Below are 17,171 nucleotides of genomic sequence, written 5' to 3'. Positions count from 1 at the left end.
TTACAATAAAGTATCTCTTGTGCTTTGTGAAAATATTTCCATGTACGTATGTTTCCTTTTCTTCCTTTCTTCTTGCTTATCTACACAAGCCATGATGAACAACTTGAATTCACTGTAGGTCAGATTCTAGATCACATAAATAGACAATGGAAGAAATTGACAGAACAGTTTGCAGATTGCACATTTCTCCATTACTATTGTTAATATTCTAATCCTAAAGATTTTAAAGTGGAACTAAACTTGACATAATTAAATGAGCCCCAACTTCAAACATTTGATAATTCACAAGGATGATTCCGGAAATGAAGAAGTTATCATATGACAAATGTTTGATGGCTCCAGATCTGTAGCAAGTACAGCAATCTGTACTCGCTGGAATTTAGAAGAATGAGGGGGGATCTCATTGAAACCTTTCAAGTGTTAAAAGGCCTAGACAGAGTAGATGTGGAAAGGATGTTTCGCATGGTGGGGAGTCCAGGACAAGAAGGCACAGCCTTATGACAGAGGGGTGTCCATTTAAAACAGAGATGCGGAGAAATTTCTCTTGCCAGAGGGTGGTAAATTTGTGGGAATTTGTTCCCACGGGCAGTTGTGGACGCCAGGTCGCTGGGTGTATTTAAGAGGGAGATTGATAGGTGCTTGATTGGACATGGCATCAAACGTTACAGAGAGAAGGCCATGGAGTGGGGCTGAGAAAGGGACAAAAGGATTCAGTCATGATTGAATGGCAGAGCCAACTCGATGGGCCAAATGGCCTAATTCTGCTTCTAAGTTTTATAGTCTTATTTGGGCTAGTTTAATTCCAAGTATTTACCATTTTATGTTTTTCTCACTTATTGCTGACATTTTAGCTTTTCACTGTCACCTCACTTTAGAAGTAAGAAAAGGGATTTGCATAGCTTTGGACTGTAGTGAATGCTCCCACGTTATTTAGGTATTATTTTAGCTTGCTGTTCAATAAAGTCCTGCTTTTCCTGTACTTCCCTCAGAGGGTTGTGGAGAATTCTCAGTTACCAATTCTGAGCTTGACTGCGCAATGAGCAAATGTCAAGTTTAAACAGATCTTTTCTTCCCAGGAAACACTGCTCATCCAAGATGTGGCCTCAGTATACCAACCCTTGCTAAATGTAGAGAGAAATGACAAATCAAATCAAAATAATAGATCACAAATAAAATCTGGAAGTGAAACAATTGACTTGACTGATTTTTTTTTTGCAGGTTATTTTTTTTTTAAAAACGAACCAAGAAATAAGGATTAGTTGTTTTTGGTGAAATAATTTCCAAGGTTTGGCTACAATCTCAGAGTCTGTCACAGACTATTTTAATTGCTATTCCACAGGGAGCAATTTCACTGTTTCTTTAAGGATGAATATCCATCATCACTGTTACAGAACCCAACCAGTTCAAGGAAGGGTTGGGAGGACATAATGTGAAGCAAGCTGACAGAGGATCAGGCACTGTATGGGACACTTTGTGAAGGTCAAGAGGAGCATTAATGTTCTCCCTGACTCTCAAATATCATTTGCAAATTTACTTATCTCAGAACACAGATCAACAATAACCTCAAGAAATGCGAACGAGGCCCTTTCACACAATTGAGTGCTGCATGTTTTACCCATTCTAGCACAGAATCCTGATATGGTCAGATTGGCACCATATGATCGAGGCTTATATGGGTCAAAAAAATTCCCACCTGATCCTAGCAGGCACAACGGGAGCTGGGAATACACGTCCATAATTCCTTGAAAGTGGCATCACAGGTAGATAGGGTCGTTAAAAATGCTTTTGTCTCATTGGCCTTCATAAATCAAAGTACCGAGCACAGGAGATGGGATGTTATGTTGAAGATGTATAAGACGTCGATGAGACCTAATATGGAGTATTGTCTGCGGTTTTGGTCACCTTCCTACCGGAAAGATGTAAATAAGGTTGAAAGAATGCAGAGAAAATTTACAAGGATGTAGCCAGGACTGGAGGACCTGAGTTATAAGGAAAGATTGAATAAGTTAGGACTTTATTATTTGGAACTTAGAAGATGGAGGGGAGATTTGATATAGGTATACAAAATTATGAGAGGTATAGATAGGGTAAATGCAAGCAGGCATTGTCCACTGAAATTTGGGGGGACCACAACTAGAAGTCATGGTTAAGGGTGAAAGATGAGAAGATTAAGGGGAACATAGGGGGAAACTTCATCCTTCAGAGGGCTGTGAGAGTGTAGAATGAGCTGCCAGTGAAAGTGGTGCATGCGAGCTTAGGAACTTGGATGGTAGGGGTATGGAGGGCTATGCTCCCTGTGCAGGTTGATGCAAGGAGGCAGTTTAAATGGTTTGGCATGGACTAGATGGGCCAAAGGGCTGGTTTCTGTGCTGCACTCTTCTCTGACTCAATGACTCTATAGATAGTGAAAATCATTTCCCCATATTAGAGGTGCCTATAAACAGCGGATATGTGCTTAAGGTAAAGGATAAGAGATTTAGCGGGAATCTGAGAAGAGACATTTTCATCATTAGGGTCTATATATATGTCTACAACATACACGGCCATGGACAAAGTGCTGAAAAATAGGAACAGTATAAATAGGTAGAAAATGGCTGGCATGGATGTACTGGACCAAAAGAGCTGTTTCCATACTATATGACTCTTTGGTGGCTTTCTAAAGGTTGTCAGGAACTTAGTGATGAGTAAGGTATTTACTAATATTATCACCACCTCCCTGACTAACAAAAGGGAAAGAAATTATACCATTTAATAAGTTCAAGATTTGTTTACTCTCTGATGGCAGCTCCAGTAACCAAGGTTTGGGAAGTGAAGAGTAATTTAAAACATGTCTTTATTTTGCATTTGAGGAGAAATAAATTCATTGTATTCTTTATGCTAATTATAGTCACTTGAGTAGTTACATTTAAAAGAAGGGAGGATGTGGTATTGCACATCAGTCCAGCTATACTCATGAATAATATTTTTATTTTCATTCTGCTAATCATACAGTGTTATCTTAGTGATTTCAATAATTGTGCTACTACCAAAAGATCCTGTCTTGTAAAAATTTTCTTTTTTCATTTCCCCAACACGAAAGTGGTAAGTGTTACATTATTTTTAAATAGATGGAATGTTCAAACATAATGAGAAACAGTACATCATGTAATTATAAACTAACTACTTCCTGAGTATGACTATTGAAATTAGTCATTTAATTTTAATTCAAGTTGCTTTGCCACAGGAAGGTCACGCACTGTTTATATAAATTTAAGTAGACTCAAAAACTAATAATAAGTTGAAAATAAGATTTGACAATTCCCCTTCTTTCATGAAGGTGAAATAATCTGAATAAAGAATTACCATCATTTTGATATTAGCACATTAAAATTATATATTTTGTACAAAGGAAGTACATGACAGAACATAAGTGAAATTACGTTGTTTTCACCTAGAACAAATGTATCAGATGAAATTAGTTTTTAATAGTTTGAACTCTTAAGTTGGTGAAATCCACAGTTTAGACATCAGTGGTAAATTTTACAGGCCTGGTATACAGCTAAATGCTGGAATTCAGGATTTATTTCTCAAAGGCAGTGGGAAAGGGACTGATGTGATTGCGCTGAAGAAAACAAAATGGGTGACACTGTGGCAGCTTCTGGTAACCTGGGTTCAACCTGACCTCTGGTGTTGACTGTATGGAGTTTGCATATGATCTCTAAGACTGTATTGACTTTCTGTGGGTTTTAGCCATTCTCCCATATCACAGTGTCATGTATTGTCCCTAGTATAGATATAATGGAGGACCATTATGATGGAGTTGATGAGCAGACGAGGAAGAATATACAGAAAGGTAAGTAATAGGAGGGAATTGATGGATTGCTCTGAAACCCAGCATAAACTTGATGGGCCGAGTTCCTCCCTGGATGTGAGGAGATACAGTCATATGAAAAACGCATGGGAATTGTTATAGATTATTATAGATGGGGGCCTGCTAAAATTGGATGCAAAGGACAATTTACACTTTTGCTTCAGCTTTTTCACAGTCTGAGGACTGTGAAATGAAATAAACACTTTAAATGGCACTTGGAATCTGGGAAGGAGAGTGCTGAGAGCCGGGCTAAAGGATGCTGTTGACAAGGTGTGACATGTAGTATCCTTGGAGCCTTAGTTTTTAACAATTACGTTAAGAGGTTGGAAGTATTAACAGATGGTTGTCTATCCACTTGTAAATGTCACCTAAATTAACCAGCTCTGCAATGAGATCAAAAAGGCATATGGACAAATGAAAGCAGAACTGAGGCAAATTAGTTTCCTGGTGGAATCCTTGTGAATTACTTTAAATCGAGAAAGACAGATTCAAATATTTTCATAATTTTGAGAGACAGAGCTGTTGACAAGTAAAATTATTTAATGGCCTGTATACACAAAGCTAGAAGGAAGTGTGCAAATGCAGAAAAATCCAAAAACACTAAAGGCAGTTGAAAGATAAATGTTAATTCACCATTGACATTAATGTACTTATTATTGGAATGATATATCAGCCTTAGAGGACATGTAGCATAGATTTAGCAGAATGATACTGGGCTTAAAGGTTGAATTTCAGAAATGTTACCTAAATTTTGCTTCTATTTCCTTGAATTTACAAGATTAAAGAATGATCTAACTGAAGTCCTTCAACGGATAAAAGGATTTAGCTAGGTAGATCCAAAGAAACCACTTCTGTTGGTAGTGGACATGCTTTTCAAATGAAAAATATACTGTAAAATCATGAAATGCAAAACATTTTTTCATGTAAATGTTAGTAAAAATCTGGAATCCTCTTTCTGCAAATGCACTGTGGATATTGGATCAATTTAAGTTTGCAATTGCAAGACTGATTTTCTTTTATAATACGTTATACCATGAGATAATTAAATGGTAGAACAGTCTTGTGAAGGTTGAATTGACTGTTAATGGCATTGTATCTTGAATCATTTGTCAGTTGCACTAATTTGAGTTAAATATAATCCGTGATAATGAAGGATGTAGATCTAGTGAATTCATGCATTTTCAGGTCTTGGAAGATGGATTTGAAACCAATCTAGATGGGGAGATTGAAACCATCTGTCTGCAGTAGCTTGTTGAGTGTTAAATAAAATCAGTTTCATAATCTGTATCTGGATTTTTTTTTGTGAGAAGGAGTCAATTAAACATTGCACTGATATTGACAATGTTAGGCTAGGTGACAAATCTATTATGATTGGTGTGTTGCTGACAATTAAATTTGCCCACCCAGTTAAGATATCGAAACAACACAATCAAACCCTTGAGAAACACAAAATGAATGAGGAACTCAGCAAGTCAAGCAGCATCTATGGAGGGAATTAAGCAGCTGATGTGTTTATACCTGGAAAGGAAGAGTGCAGAAGCCAGAAAAAGAAGCTGGAAGTGGGGTGGCGGAGGAAGAGTTCAAGCTGGCAGGTGATGTGGAACCAGTTGAGGAGGAAGGTGGGTGGGAATGATGTGTGAAGCTGGGACGTGAAAGATGGAAGAGGCAAAGGGCTGAAGAAGAAGGGATCTGATAGAAAAGGACAAGAAAAAATGGAAGGAGGTGGGGAACAAGAGGGAGATGATTGACGAGTCATGTCAGCAGGGGAGGAGAAAGAGAATGTGGAACACTAAAAAAGGGAGAGGGTGAGCAGAGAAGAGTGGTTACCAGACATTAGAGAAATCTGTTCTTGCCAGCAGGTTGCAGATGATCCAGGCAGAATATGAGGTTTTGTTCCCCCAACCTACATTTGGCCTCACGGTGGCAGTAGACAAGGCTGTTGTCAGAAATTTCAGTGTTAGATTAGGAAGTAGATTTGAAATGGATGGCCACTGGGAGATCCTGGCTGTTCTGGCAGATAAAGCAAAGGTGCTCAGTTGTACTCACTCCTCCTTCTCTTCCCGCTTTCTTAGTCTGGCTTCTGCCTCCTTCCTTTACTGTCCTGATAAAAGGTCTTGACCTGAAGCGTGACCTGAAACTTCCCCTCCATGGATGCTGCCTGACTTGCTGCATTCCTCCAGCATCTTGTGTGTGTTGCTTAAGATCTGCAGAATCTCTTGTGTTAATTGACCCTTGCCAAGCAAATGTCATTGCTTTCACAACAGATGAGAAGAAAATTGGAGGAAAAAGTATTTCAACACCATCTTACCTCACCGATACTTCCACTGTAATCCTGAAACATCTCCAAAAACTCACGTCCTTTCATATTGAAGAGAAATCCTGCAGCACAAAATTCAGCTGGGGAGATGGTATGCTCTCCATCCATATCAAATAGGTCAAAAATAGAGCGAGAATGACGATAAAGAAACTGCTGCTCCATTTTATCCTGTAGCATTTAAAACAGTGATAGTGTACATTCACTGTAGTTTGACTTCATGTTCTAATTGGTCTGAAAATGGTTGTATTTTAGAGCCTTTCAAACAAGAATTCTGCATAATTAAACAACTTTGATGGAAGAGACCAAAGGTACAGCTTGCTGAGGAAAACATCTAAAAGTACGGAAGGCATTCTTGTTAAATCATTGGATTCGTATCACCGTGAAATAAACATATATATATATAGTGGTATTTGGGTTCCTTTTACCACTTATTACCAGTGAAGCCAAAAGGTTTTACAGTTTGACATGGGAAGGGAGCTGGAGTCAAATATCCACATCTTTTGTCATGGACGTTAAATTCTGGTGACAGTGGGTTCATAAATTTGCACTACGACTCCTCTGCAGCCTTTCAGCTTGTGTAGTGTAGGTTAACATCCCCATCAGAAACTTGTCCATCTGCCGGGAACGTGCCTGTTTTATCCGTACCTATATAATGCATCCATGAATACTTGATGTGGTCAGTCGATTAGTGTAATTGGAATATTTCAAAATTGAGTGATAGAAGGTTTTCATTTGGCCAATATAAAAATGCTTCTGTGAATTTCTTTTGCGAATGATACAGCCCAATAACTTTTCTTTGACCTAAGTTTACTGTCCCCTAACCATAAAGTTATTTCTGGTTAATCCAACATTTTCTTTAATGTTGGAGGCTGAAGAAGTAGAAAGATTGATAAAAGCGGACTGGGCGAGGCTGCCCCAAGCGGGATGAACTCTGTCCTTGTACTAGAATTATCTCAGCCCTTTATGCAATGACTATGAAAGAAATTTGCATCAATGTTCTGCCCAGGTATAAAACCAAAGTGCAATGGAAGCAGACCTACCAAGCCGGACTATTCATTGTTTATTCATTGATTGCATATCCAATCTAAACACAACTCAGATGTTTTTAAGGAAAAGTGAAGAGAGACTTCACTTGTCAGATGCGATTTGCTATTGAACACGAACAGAAGACAACAGTAATGCCAAGATAATCAACCAGACCTGAATAAAGTACTCAGCTGGGCTGGCACAAGAAATCTAAAACTGATACAATCCCAACTGTTTCATCAGAATAAGTATCCAATATGAACCCAATACAGGCTTGAAGTATATAGAAAGAAACTAGATTACCTAAGATTAGAACACATTTAGGGAAGTTTTGTATTGTGTCAGAGGCTTATCTCGATATCATTAACTTTTATCATGGGCTGAAGGGCCTATTACTGCATTCATTCCAAATTTTACATTCAAAAATATTGCTTTTTGTGCATGAAATTCATTTCATAATCTCACAGAGGCTGCAGGCTGCATGGAATGAGCTGCCAGAAGAAGTGATGGAGACAGGTACAATTAAAACATATGAAAACCATATAGAGAGGTACATGGTTAGGAGATGTTTAAAGGGATACGGACCAAATGCAAGCAATTGGGACTCGTAGGCAATTTGGCTGGCATGAGTTGTGGTGAAGATTTTGTTTCTGTGCTCCATAATTCTAATACTAAAATAAATCCATACCTTATTGGCAATTAAGATGCAAATTAAGAGGTAAAACTCATCAAATCCAATCTCCCCTGTGGCTTTCCAATCAAACATGATGAAAGTCTTTCGAATGTGTTTTTTGCTCATGTCTGTGACACATCGAAGGAGGTGAAAAAATTGAACATCTGAAAGATAATCATGAAACAGAATGTTTTGTGAAATTGATTAACATGTTTCAGATTTACCAATCTCTCATTGCCATCAGTTAAATCGCCTTTAAACGGCAACACATAGGGTTATTCTTGTCCTATTCCCAGATGCAGTGGATAATTGGAATTGAACAAAAGCTTATACCTTTTTCTTGCATGAGATAATGCATTATCTTTGGCTGAGAATGAAGAACAATTAAAAAATTATCTAGATTAATATTGAACATGATCCTTTTTCAAGTTTGTGATGGACATGTATTGGAAATTAACATTAGCGGGCAAATCTTGTCAATTCCAGCAGATCATTGAAGTGTTACATTGACTTTTTTTGTCCTAAGTCTATAATTTTGGAAGATTTGTAACAAATGGATCCTGGAATTCTAATAGCACAAGAGAGGATAGAGAGAAGGTTAGCATTTCAGTTATAAGGAGAGACCAGGTCTGCTTTCCCTCGAGTAGAGGATGTTAAGAAGGGTCCTGATCGAGGTAACACAAAAAATGTTGGAGGAGGTTAGCAGGTCAGGCCGCCTGGCCTGCTGAATTCCTCCAACACTTTGTGTGTGTTGCTCCAGGTTTCCAGTTTCTGCTGTCTCTGACTCCAGGTTGAGGTTACATTTTTACCTCCCCTCCCCCACCCACTCACTGCTTTCTGCAGGGATTGCTCCCTCCGTGATTCCCTTTCCATTCATCCCTCCCCACTTATCTCCCTCCTGGTACGTATCCCTGCAAGTGACAGAAATGCTACAGCTACCCACTCACCTCCAATCAGGGCCTCAAACTGTCTTTCCAGGTGCAGCAACATTTCACCTGCCAATCTATTGGGGTTGTTTATTACATCCAGTGCTCCTCTACGTCAATGAGGCCTGACATGCTGGGGGACTGCTTTGTTGAGCACCTCCACTCTATCCCCCAAAAGCAGAATTTCCTGATGGCCCACCATTTTAATTCCTATCCCCATTCTTGCTCCTCTTTTGCCATAGTGAGGCTACTCTCAGGATGGAGAAGCAACATCTAAATTCTGTCTAGGTAACTCCCAAAATGATGGCATGAACATTGATTTCTCCTTCCAGTTATTTTTCCCCCTTTCCCTTTCTCTCTTCTTTTGTTCCCCACCCTGGCCTCATTTCTCCTCAGCTGCCTATTGCCTCCCCCTGGTGCCCCTTCTTCTTCCCTTCCTCCCATGGTCCACTGTCCTCTCCTATCAGATGTCTTCTTGTCCAGTCCTTTACCTTTCCCACCCACCTGGCTTCACCTATCAACTTCTCACTATCCTCCTTCCCCTCCCACCACCTTTTTTATTCTGGCTTCTTCCTCCTGAAGAAGGGCCTCGGCGCAAAATGTCAACTACTTATTCATTTCCATAGATACAGCCTGACTGGATGGTTTCCTCCATCATCTCGTGTGTGTTGTTCTGCAGTCTCTCTTGAGTCTGCATGATTGAGGTATATAACATTATGAGAAGTGTAGATTGGGAAGAAGGGAATTGTTCCCCAAATCAGAATAAGTAGAACTGGAGGAGTTAGGGTGAGGGGTAAGAGATTTAAAGGGGATCAAAGGGCAACCATTTGACCCTGAGAATGGTGAATACCTAAATACATTGACTAAGAAAGTGGCGGAAGCAAAGTCAAATGACAGCACAAGAATTTGTACAAGCTAATGAATTGCATTGGCATGGAAGACAAATGGCCAAGTGCTGGAGGATGGATTAATACAGATGGTTGTCCATTGGTTGAAGTGGTTGTGATGGAACAAGTGGCCAATTTCCATGCTTTCTGACTCTAGGTAGAAATTTTCTGTGCTGAACATGCACATTTATCAAACAACACAAATAGGCAACAGCAAGCTCTCTCAGAAGTGATGATAACTACTAGAAACCTGTCCTTGGGTGTTAGTCAGCAACTTTCAAATCTGCCAGCATCATCTTTTTCAAAAATCTACCTTGACACTTCTTTCCTTCAAAATTACTATTCAGCATCAACTTGTGTTCTAAACAAACCCTTTGATTGAATTATCACTCTATATTCATGGCCATCTTTGCCTTGATTCCTCATGTGAATCCCTTAAAGTTGCCTTGATGGAATATGGAGGTTGCCTTTATCACTGTCACAAATGATTGCAGCAAATTATACAATTTCATTCTTTTTGACCTATTCACAACATTACATACCACTGGTCCCCACCTCTTTTCCATTGGTTCTCCTCATGGATAGACCCTATTCTCATCTACAGGTGATCCTTGGTGTGATCACTCAGACACAACATCATGTCCTGCATGTGTGCTGATGACATGAATCACTCTTTGGACCATTCCATTCTCAGACATGACACATTGTTTATCTGATGTTAATTATTGAATGCGCAAATTTTCATACTACCGAACTTTACAATTCAACCGCCAGGACTTAAGAACTTTTTAAAAGCTATTATTAATGCTTTTTGAGATAGTGATTTAGATGCATATCATATTTTTTACTGAGTTAAGTATTGTATGTAATTAGTTTTGCTACAACAAGTGCATGGGACATTGGAAAAAAAAGTTGAATTTCCCCATGGGGATGAATAAAGTATCTATCTATCTATCTATCTATCTATCTTGATTGAGAACAAAGCAGGCCTAAAGCCACAGAGTACAAACACAGGCCCTTCCAAACAATCTATACAAACCCCATTTTTCAACACTAGGCCCAAAGTCACTAAGCATTTTAAGTGTTCATCATTTTAAGTTCTCATCTAAATGCTTCTTAAAAGTCTTGAGAACATCTGCATCCACAACTCCCTCAGGCAGTTCATTCCAGTTCTGGATTTAAAAAAAAAGTTTCTCAAATCTTGTCTAAATCTCCTTCCCCTTTCTTTAAACCTGTTGCTTCTGGTTATAGATACCTTTGATAAAGAAGAAGTGTTTTTCAATATCTTCTATCTCCTCGTAAATTTGAATGTCAGTCTGACACCCCACCCCCCCCCAACCCCAACTGAGCCTTCTTCGCTTCAAAGAAAGCAAATCCTCCGCATTTCCTCCTGTGTAAAATTATCTTACAAACTCAGCTACCAAGTCACCCTTCCTTCCATGAACTGGCCTGTAGCCAAACCCGATCACTTATAGCTTTAATGTCAAGCTTGTTTTACAAATGAGTCTTCATTCATGTGTTATCTATCACTACAGCTGCCTACTTTCACATTGTGCATTATCCCTCTTCCTGTCTGAAATCCTGTTGTTACCTCAAGACTTCATTTTAATGATATTGTGTTTCCAGCTCCAATCTACTACCCTACATAACCAGATAGTCTTCTAATCCACTGATTCTTAACTTGGAAGAAAGATCATACATTCACTATGCCTTTGATTGCTTCAGTACACTGGGTACAGGTCTAACAATGCCTTGATTTCAAAATCCATGTTCGTGTTTTTCAAATTCTTTTTCAACTTTCACTAACCACCAATTCCAGCACTTAATCTGAAACTGTTTTTGAGTACTACAAGTCCTCAGAACTTGTTATTCCTACAATTCTGTCTCTTGCAATCTTTGTATGTAAGTTATTTTACCATTGCAGGCCACACTTTAGCCCTGAACCCCAGAGGTCTCTCTTTAATATGGTTAGCTTTTCTTTGTTTAAGACATTTTCCAAATGCACCTCCTCGTCCAGATTCTTCTTCATCTGCACTGCTATTTTTTCTGTGATGTGGTTTTGAACTTTGTCAAACTTTCATTTGATAATATCTCTGTTAAGTTGTCGGGAACTTTAATTAAGTTAGCGTTATTACATAAATGTAAGTTGCAGTTCCTGCTTCAACTTGGAGCAGTCAAAGGAAAAAGAGGAGCTGCGTGGGAATTTGCAAGGTAATTCAAGATTGCCTTCTTGAAAATCCATCACACTCTTTCATCTATCTGAACTTTATAGTTATTTCATAATGGAAATAGAACCTTCTTAACAAAACACCAACAATGCTGCCACCTAATCCAAGGTGAAGCTCAAAAACATAATCAGAATATGCCTGGATTATATTATTATTCCTAAACATATTAAATATTAGAGTTAATTTTCTTCCTACAACTTTATCTTACCATTTAAAGTCCTGTTGTCATGGACATCCAAAAGTTTAAAATATTCTAAAAGGAGTACAGTATTCCTAACTGTTAATAAAACATGAATTCTGTCAAGATACAAAAAATTAAAAATAAATCCAGGTGTCAGATGCATTTTGAAAGTAGTACTACCAAGTTTGGTGACAGAAATACGAGCTCTAATTTCACTGTCGTCAATGTGAGTCTGCCTATCTGTAAGCAGAAACGAACCCGGCTGTTAAAGAACAAAGGTGTACAGTTCTGATCCATGTTTTGTGATGCGATAAAGTAGATTATTTTCAAAGGTGTATTCTATTTTGTCACACAGCATGACTTCACAGTGGGATTGTTCACTATTGACATAATTTAGAATTAACCTGTGTTTATTGAAAATGAGGTGCCAATTTTGCACACTATAGTAGAGAAATGGGGAACGTCTGAGGATTTCTTTTTGTTGTCATAAACCTACTCTCAAAATCACAGTTTCATCTGTTCCACAGTTCTGTACCTGGCTAAAGCAAGAATTAAACAAAAATCTTAAGAAGCAACCATCTTATTAGTAGCCACTGAAACTCGGTAGAGAAATGTATGTGTGCAGCTTTTGGGGAATCATTTCAAATAGATGATCACAGAACCATGCAGTATGGAACCAAGCCCATTGTTCCAGCTTGTTAGTTACTTAGTTACAACTAGTTTGATTCCACAAACTGTGGAAGTATGTTTTTTTATACAATTCAACAGATATTTTAATCAACTTTGACTCATTATGTTATGTCTAGACAAGTAGTAAAGAATAAACTGGTAAATACAGAAAAATGTATGTCCTGCTATCTATTCAAACCAGGGGACACCTTTACAACGACTGAATGCCCAATAACAACAGTGAAGCACCCAGAGGAAGGGTGCAAATAACCAGTATCATACCTGTTCTATGATGACATGGAGCAAGTCAAACAAAAGAACTGGTTTTCGAGACAGCAACCACCCTGAATGTACCACCTATTCTTTAATAGTGATCATGTCAGCTCATCTTGGTACAAAGAAAGTGTATGGGTGGTGCTTAGACTATGAACTTCAACAGCACAACTGTCACAATGTTTCCCATAATCATAGGTGTCCATGCTGCCTCTAGCCAAGGATGAAAGTGGAGCAGTCAGATCGTATTGTGGCTTCAGGTAAAAGGTAACAAGTGATCCTACGGCAGAGAACCTCATCTCCTGAGCTCTCAAAGCCTCTGGTGTTTCTACAAAACTCATTAAAATTATTTAGTATGATAAAGTGGATCCTTCTACTTATTCTATCAAAAATGCTGACCATTGATGAGTTTAGCTAGGACAATTTAGCTAGTTTGATTAGTCAGTAAGTTCAGTTCGGTTAGCAATATTGCTGAGCATAGCACTCAGTACTATTTTCTATAGTAGAAAACCTTTGTACATTGTGAAACATGCCATATATATCATTATGATGACATAATTTTCTTTTATTTTGAAGTTTCAGATAGATACTGGCTTTCGTTGGGGAATTTAAATGTACTGGTGATCACATTTTGAAAATAAAACAAATTGTTTCATGAATTATGTTTGGAATCCTGTTCTCTTTTGAAGTATTTTTCATTCTGTGCTGTGTAACAGATTTTAATGAAAGTTGATATTGGATACAAGTTGATACAATGAACAGTAATACCCCTCAGGAACAGAATATGACAACACATATAGAGACTTGTCAGAATTCCTGAATATAAAACAGATCATTCCTGTGTTTGAAACAGAACAACCAACCTGTGATGATTTCTTCATGAGTATCACTACTTTAGTTTCAGTTAAGAGAGTGGTTTAAATGAACAAATTATAATAGTTTTACTTCATATCATTACTTTGAACAACTCCAAGTGAATGGATCTGGAGTAGGAGGGGCATAGGCTAGGAGTCATGTGGTTTCCAAACTATTTTGGTTTACTGCCTGCTTGGCTCCCGAGTCACATTCCCAGCACCTCCCTTTCCCTCTCCAGCCAAAACATAAAATCTATAAAGAATTTTGTTTTAAGGTGCATGTGAAAGAAAATAGGAACTGCACATTCAAAGCAGTGACAAGTAATTGCAAAAGTTATTAAAATCTATTTTAATGCTACAAATAAAATTATTTCTTTATTTAATTACAGTAAAAACAATTTTCAGCAACAATTTTAGAGTGGACTTTAGTAGTCCAACTACTTCATTGTCTTTTCACTTTTCAGTGAGATGGATGGTCTTGCTGCAGTGATATCAGCTTCTCAACATCAGGCTGAATGTCCTTCAGAATACATCTCAGATCCATACATTTAGTAGATTGCAGTCTGTTTCATTACTTTGAAAGAAGTTAGGCAACTGCACTCAACTAAATATAATGTTGGAAAGGCAATAAAAACCATCTTGAACACAAGAAAGTCTGCAGACGCTGGAAATCCAAAGCAACGCTTACAAAATGCTGGAGTAAATCAGCCAGTCAGGCAGCATTATTGGAAATGGACAAGTAGTCAATGTTTTGGACCAAGATCCCTCTTGAGGACTGAATATTTTGTATGTATGGCAAAGAACATTTTGACCTTTCTCCACAGTGCAGGATAGCAATCAGAGATTTCTTTCGGAATACAAATGTCTTGATATGTTTATTTGAATGTCAGCTTCAGCTCTGTCATTTTTTAGCGACATTAGTTCTTCCTCCATCCTTCCTATTAATTCCTCATTACAAGTGTTCAGGAATGGACTTATTACCCAATTGGAATTTGGGTCGAGAGAACATCCCCCTGACATGTCTTTACACAGCACACCCAGGCTGGTTGATACTTGATGGTTATTATCTGGTGTTCTTTTTTTCCCACCTCAGATGATTGATTATTGAATCAATTGTTGAATCATTTGAATATTCAAAGAATTTTATCACAGTTTCACAAAAGCATCTCAGGCAGTTTCCTTTAGAGAGACATTAGACTTCTGTGTGCAACAATAAGTGTCAGGCTGTTCATCATCCTCAATACAAAGTTCTCAAAATACTCGAGACTTGAGAGCATGCCTTTGCTTATTTCTCAGAATTATTTTCAAAATTTAAAGAAATTAATCTTCAATTGCTAGGAAATTATGTGAATCATCAAAGTCAAATCAGTATTCTCCACATTTCTCTCCGTTAACCCTATTTAAGCCTCATTAACCATCATGACCTTTTGCCAATTTTCAGGCCTCTCTGAGTCGGAAGAGGAAGAAAGAATACCAGGTGATAATCTACAAGTATAATGTACACACATGGTTGAGCTGCATTAAGACATGTCAGAGAGATTTCAGGATCTTCTCTCAATCCAAAGTCCAGATTGCATAATAAATCCATTCCTGAACACTTGCAATAAGGAATCAACAGAAGGATGGAAGAATTGATCTCACTACAAAATGACTTTGAGCTGAAGCCAAGGTTCAAAAAATCGTATCAAGACTTTTGGTTGCAGGAAGAAATCTCTGAGCACCTTCCTGGACTGTGGTAAAAGGTCAAGATTTTCTTTACTGCCTTTCCACCATCATATTTAGTGGAGTGCAATTTCAGTGCAGTCGCCCAACTTCTTTCAAAGCAAAAAAGCAGACTGCAAATTACAGAAAGTGGGGATCTGAGAGGTTTTCAGTCTGATGTTGAGAAGCTAATATTGCTGCACCATCCATCTCATTGAAAGATGTAAAATCTATAAAGTTGTGAATATTTGGACTACTAATGTACACTCTAAAATTGTTGATGAAAATAGTTTTTACTGTAATTAAAGAAGCTTTAAATAGCTTCTTTATTTTTTTGTAGCTTTAAAAAGATTTGAATATATTTTAAAATATTTATCACTGCTTTGAAGTTGCAGTTTTGATTTTTTCAGTGTGCCTTCTAAATCAAAATTCTTTATCGTTTTTATGTAAAGACCAGAAAAGCAGAGGGCAATGCTGAGGATGTGATTTAGGAGTCGAGAAGGTGGTAATCCAGGAAAGTTTGGGGACCACTGGTCTAACAGAACAGTGCGTTAGCAAGAAATGAGGTGATTACGTGATTATTGTAATCTACGAGGGGTGATTGATAAATTTGTGTCCTGAGGTAGAAGGAGTCAACTTTAGAAAACCTAGCACATTTATTTTTCAACATAGTCCCCTCCTACATTTACACACTTAGTCCAGCGGTCGTGGAGCGTACAGATCTTGGACCTCCAGAAAGTATCCACAGCAGCGGTGATTGATAAGTTTGTGGCCTAAGGTAGAAGGAGATGTTATACAGCTCTCCTTACCTGCACATGCAGTTCAACTCATTGAGTGATTATACAGAAAGTTTGAAGTTAAGAACACATCAGTTAATAACTCATCAGGGGTGATTGATAAATTCATGGCCTAAGGCAGAAGGAGATGAGTTATTAACTTCAAACTTTCCTTTGTTGGAACTAGCCAGTACATATTCACATTCAATCTTATCGTGAGTCTACAGCACTAGGTTCTGGATGCCTCAGCCAAACAACATTTAAAACCCATATCGATCCTGTCAAACCCAACGAGAAATTTGTATCATCTCAATCACTAATTTTTCTAATCTTGCGAGGATCTACATTCACTTTGCTTAACTTCTCCTCTTGCAATATGTCTACCAATCCCCAGATTCAGCGTAGTCAACCACCCCTTTTGCAAGTGCTTGCTTTCTTACCAAGAGGTGTCATGGTAACGTGGTGGTTAGCACAACGCTTTACAGTACCAGTGACCTGGGTTCAATTACTGCCGCTGGCTCTAAGAAGTTCCCACATTCTCCACGCAACCGTGTGGGTTTCCTCCCACAGTACAAAGACATACCATTTGGTAGGTTAATTGGTCATTGCGAATTGTCCCGTGATTAGGCTAATATTAAATTACAGTTTGCAGGTCGATGCAGCTCGAAGGACCAGAAGGATGTATTCCATGCTATAGCTCAATAAATAAATAAATAAATAAACAAGCTTGTGTGTGTGTGTATATATAAAACGAGAGGTCCAGATCATCGACAGGGTGATGAGGAGCTCATCTAATATATAGTTGGCAGA

At 38.2% G+C, this 17,171-nt stretch overlaps 1 protein-coding gene across 1 annotated transcript; it reads right to left on the bottom strand.

Moving 5' to 3' along the window:
• LOC140739072 (EF-hand calcium-binding domain-containing protein 9-like) lies at nucleotides 1–16,814 on the bottom strand. Its single transcript, XM_073067022.1, has 5 exons — nucleotides 16,802–16,814; nucleotides 12,116–12,328; nucleotides 7,882–8,030; nucleotides 6,159–6,335; nucleotides 1–126 (listed from the first exon to the last, which is right to left on the bottom strand). Exons 1-5 carry the CDS (start codon nucleotides 16,812–16,814, stop codon nucleotides 1–3), a joined length of 678 nt encoding a protein of 225 aa, XP_072923123.1.
• Nucleotides 16,815–17,171: the final 357 nt, after the last annotated feature.

This window comes from Hemitrygon akajei, chromosome 15 (genome assembly GCF_048418815.1).
Source record: "Hemitrygon akajei chromosome 15, sHemAka1.3, whole genome shotgun sequence".
Taxonomy (NCBI): domain Eukaryota; kingdom Metazoa; phylum Chordata; class Chondrichthyes; order Myliobatiformes; family Dasyatidae; genus Hemitrygon; species Hemitrygon akajei.
The sequence above is the reverse complement of the archived record's forward strand: the minus strand, read 5'-3'. Positions and strand labels throughout refer to the sequence as shown.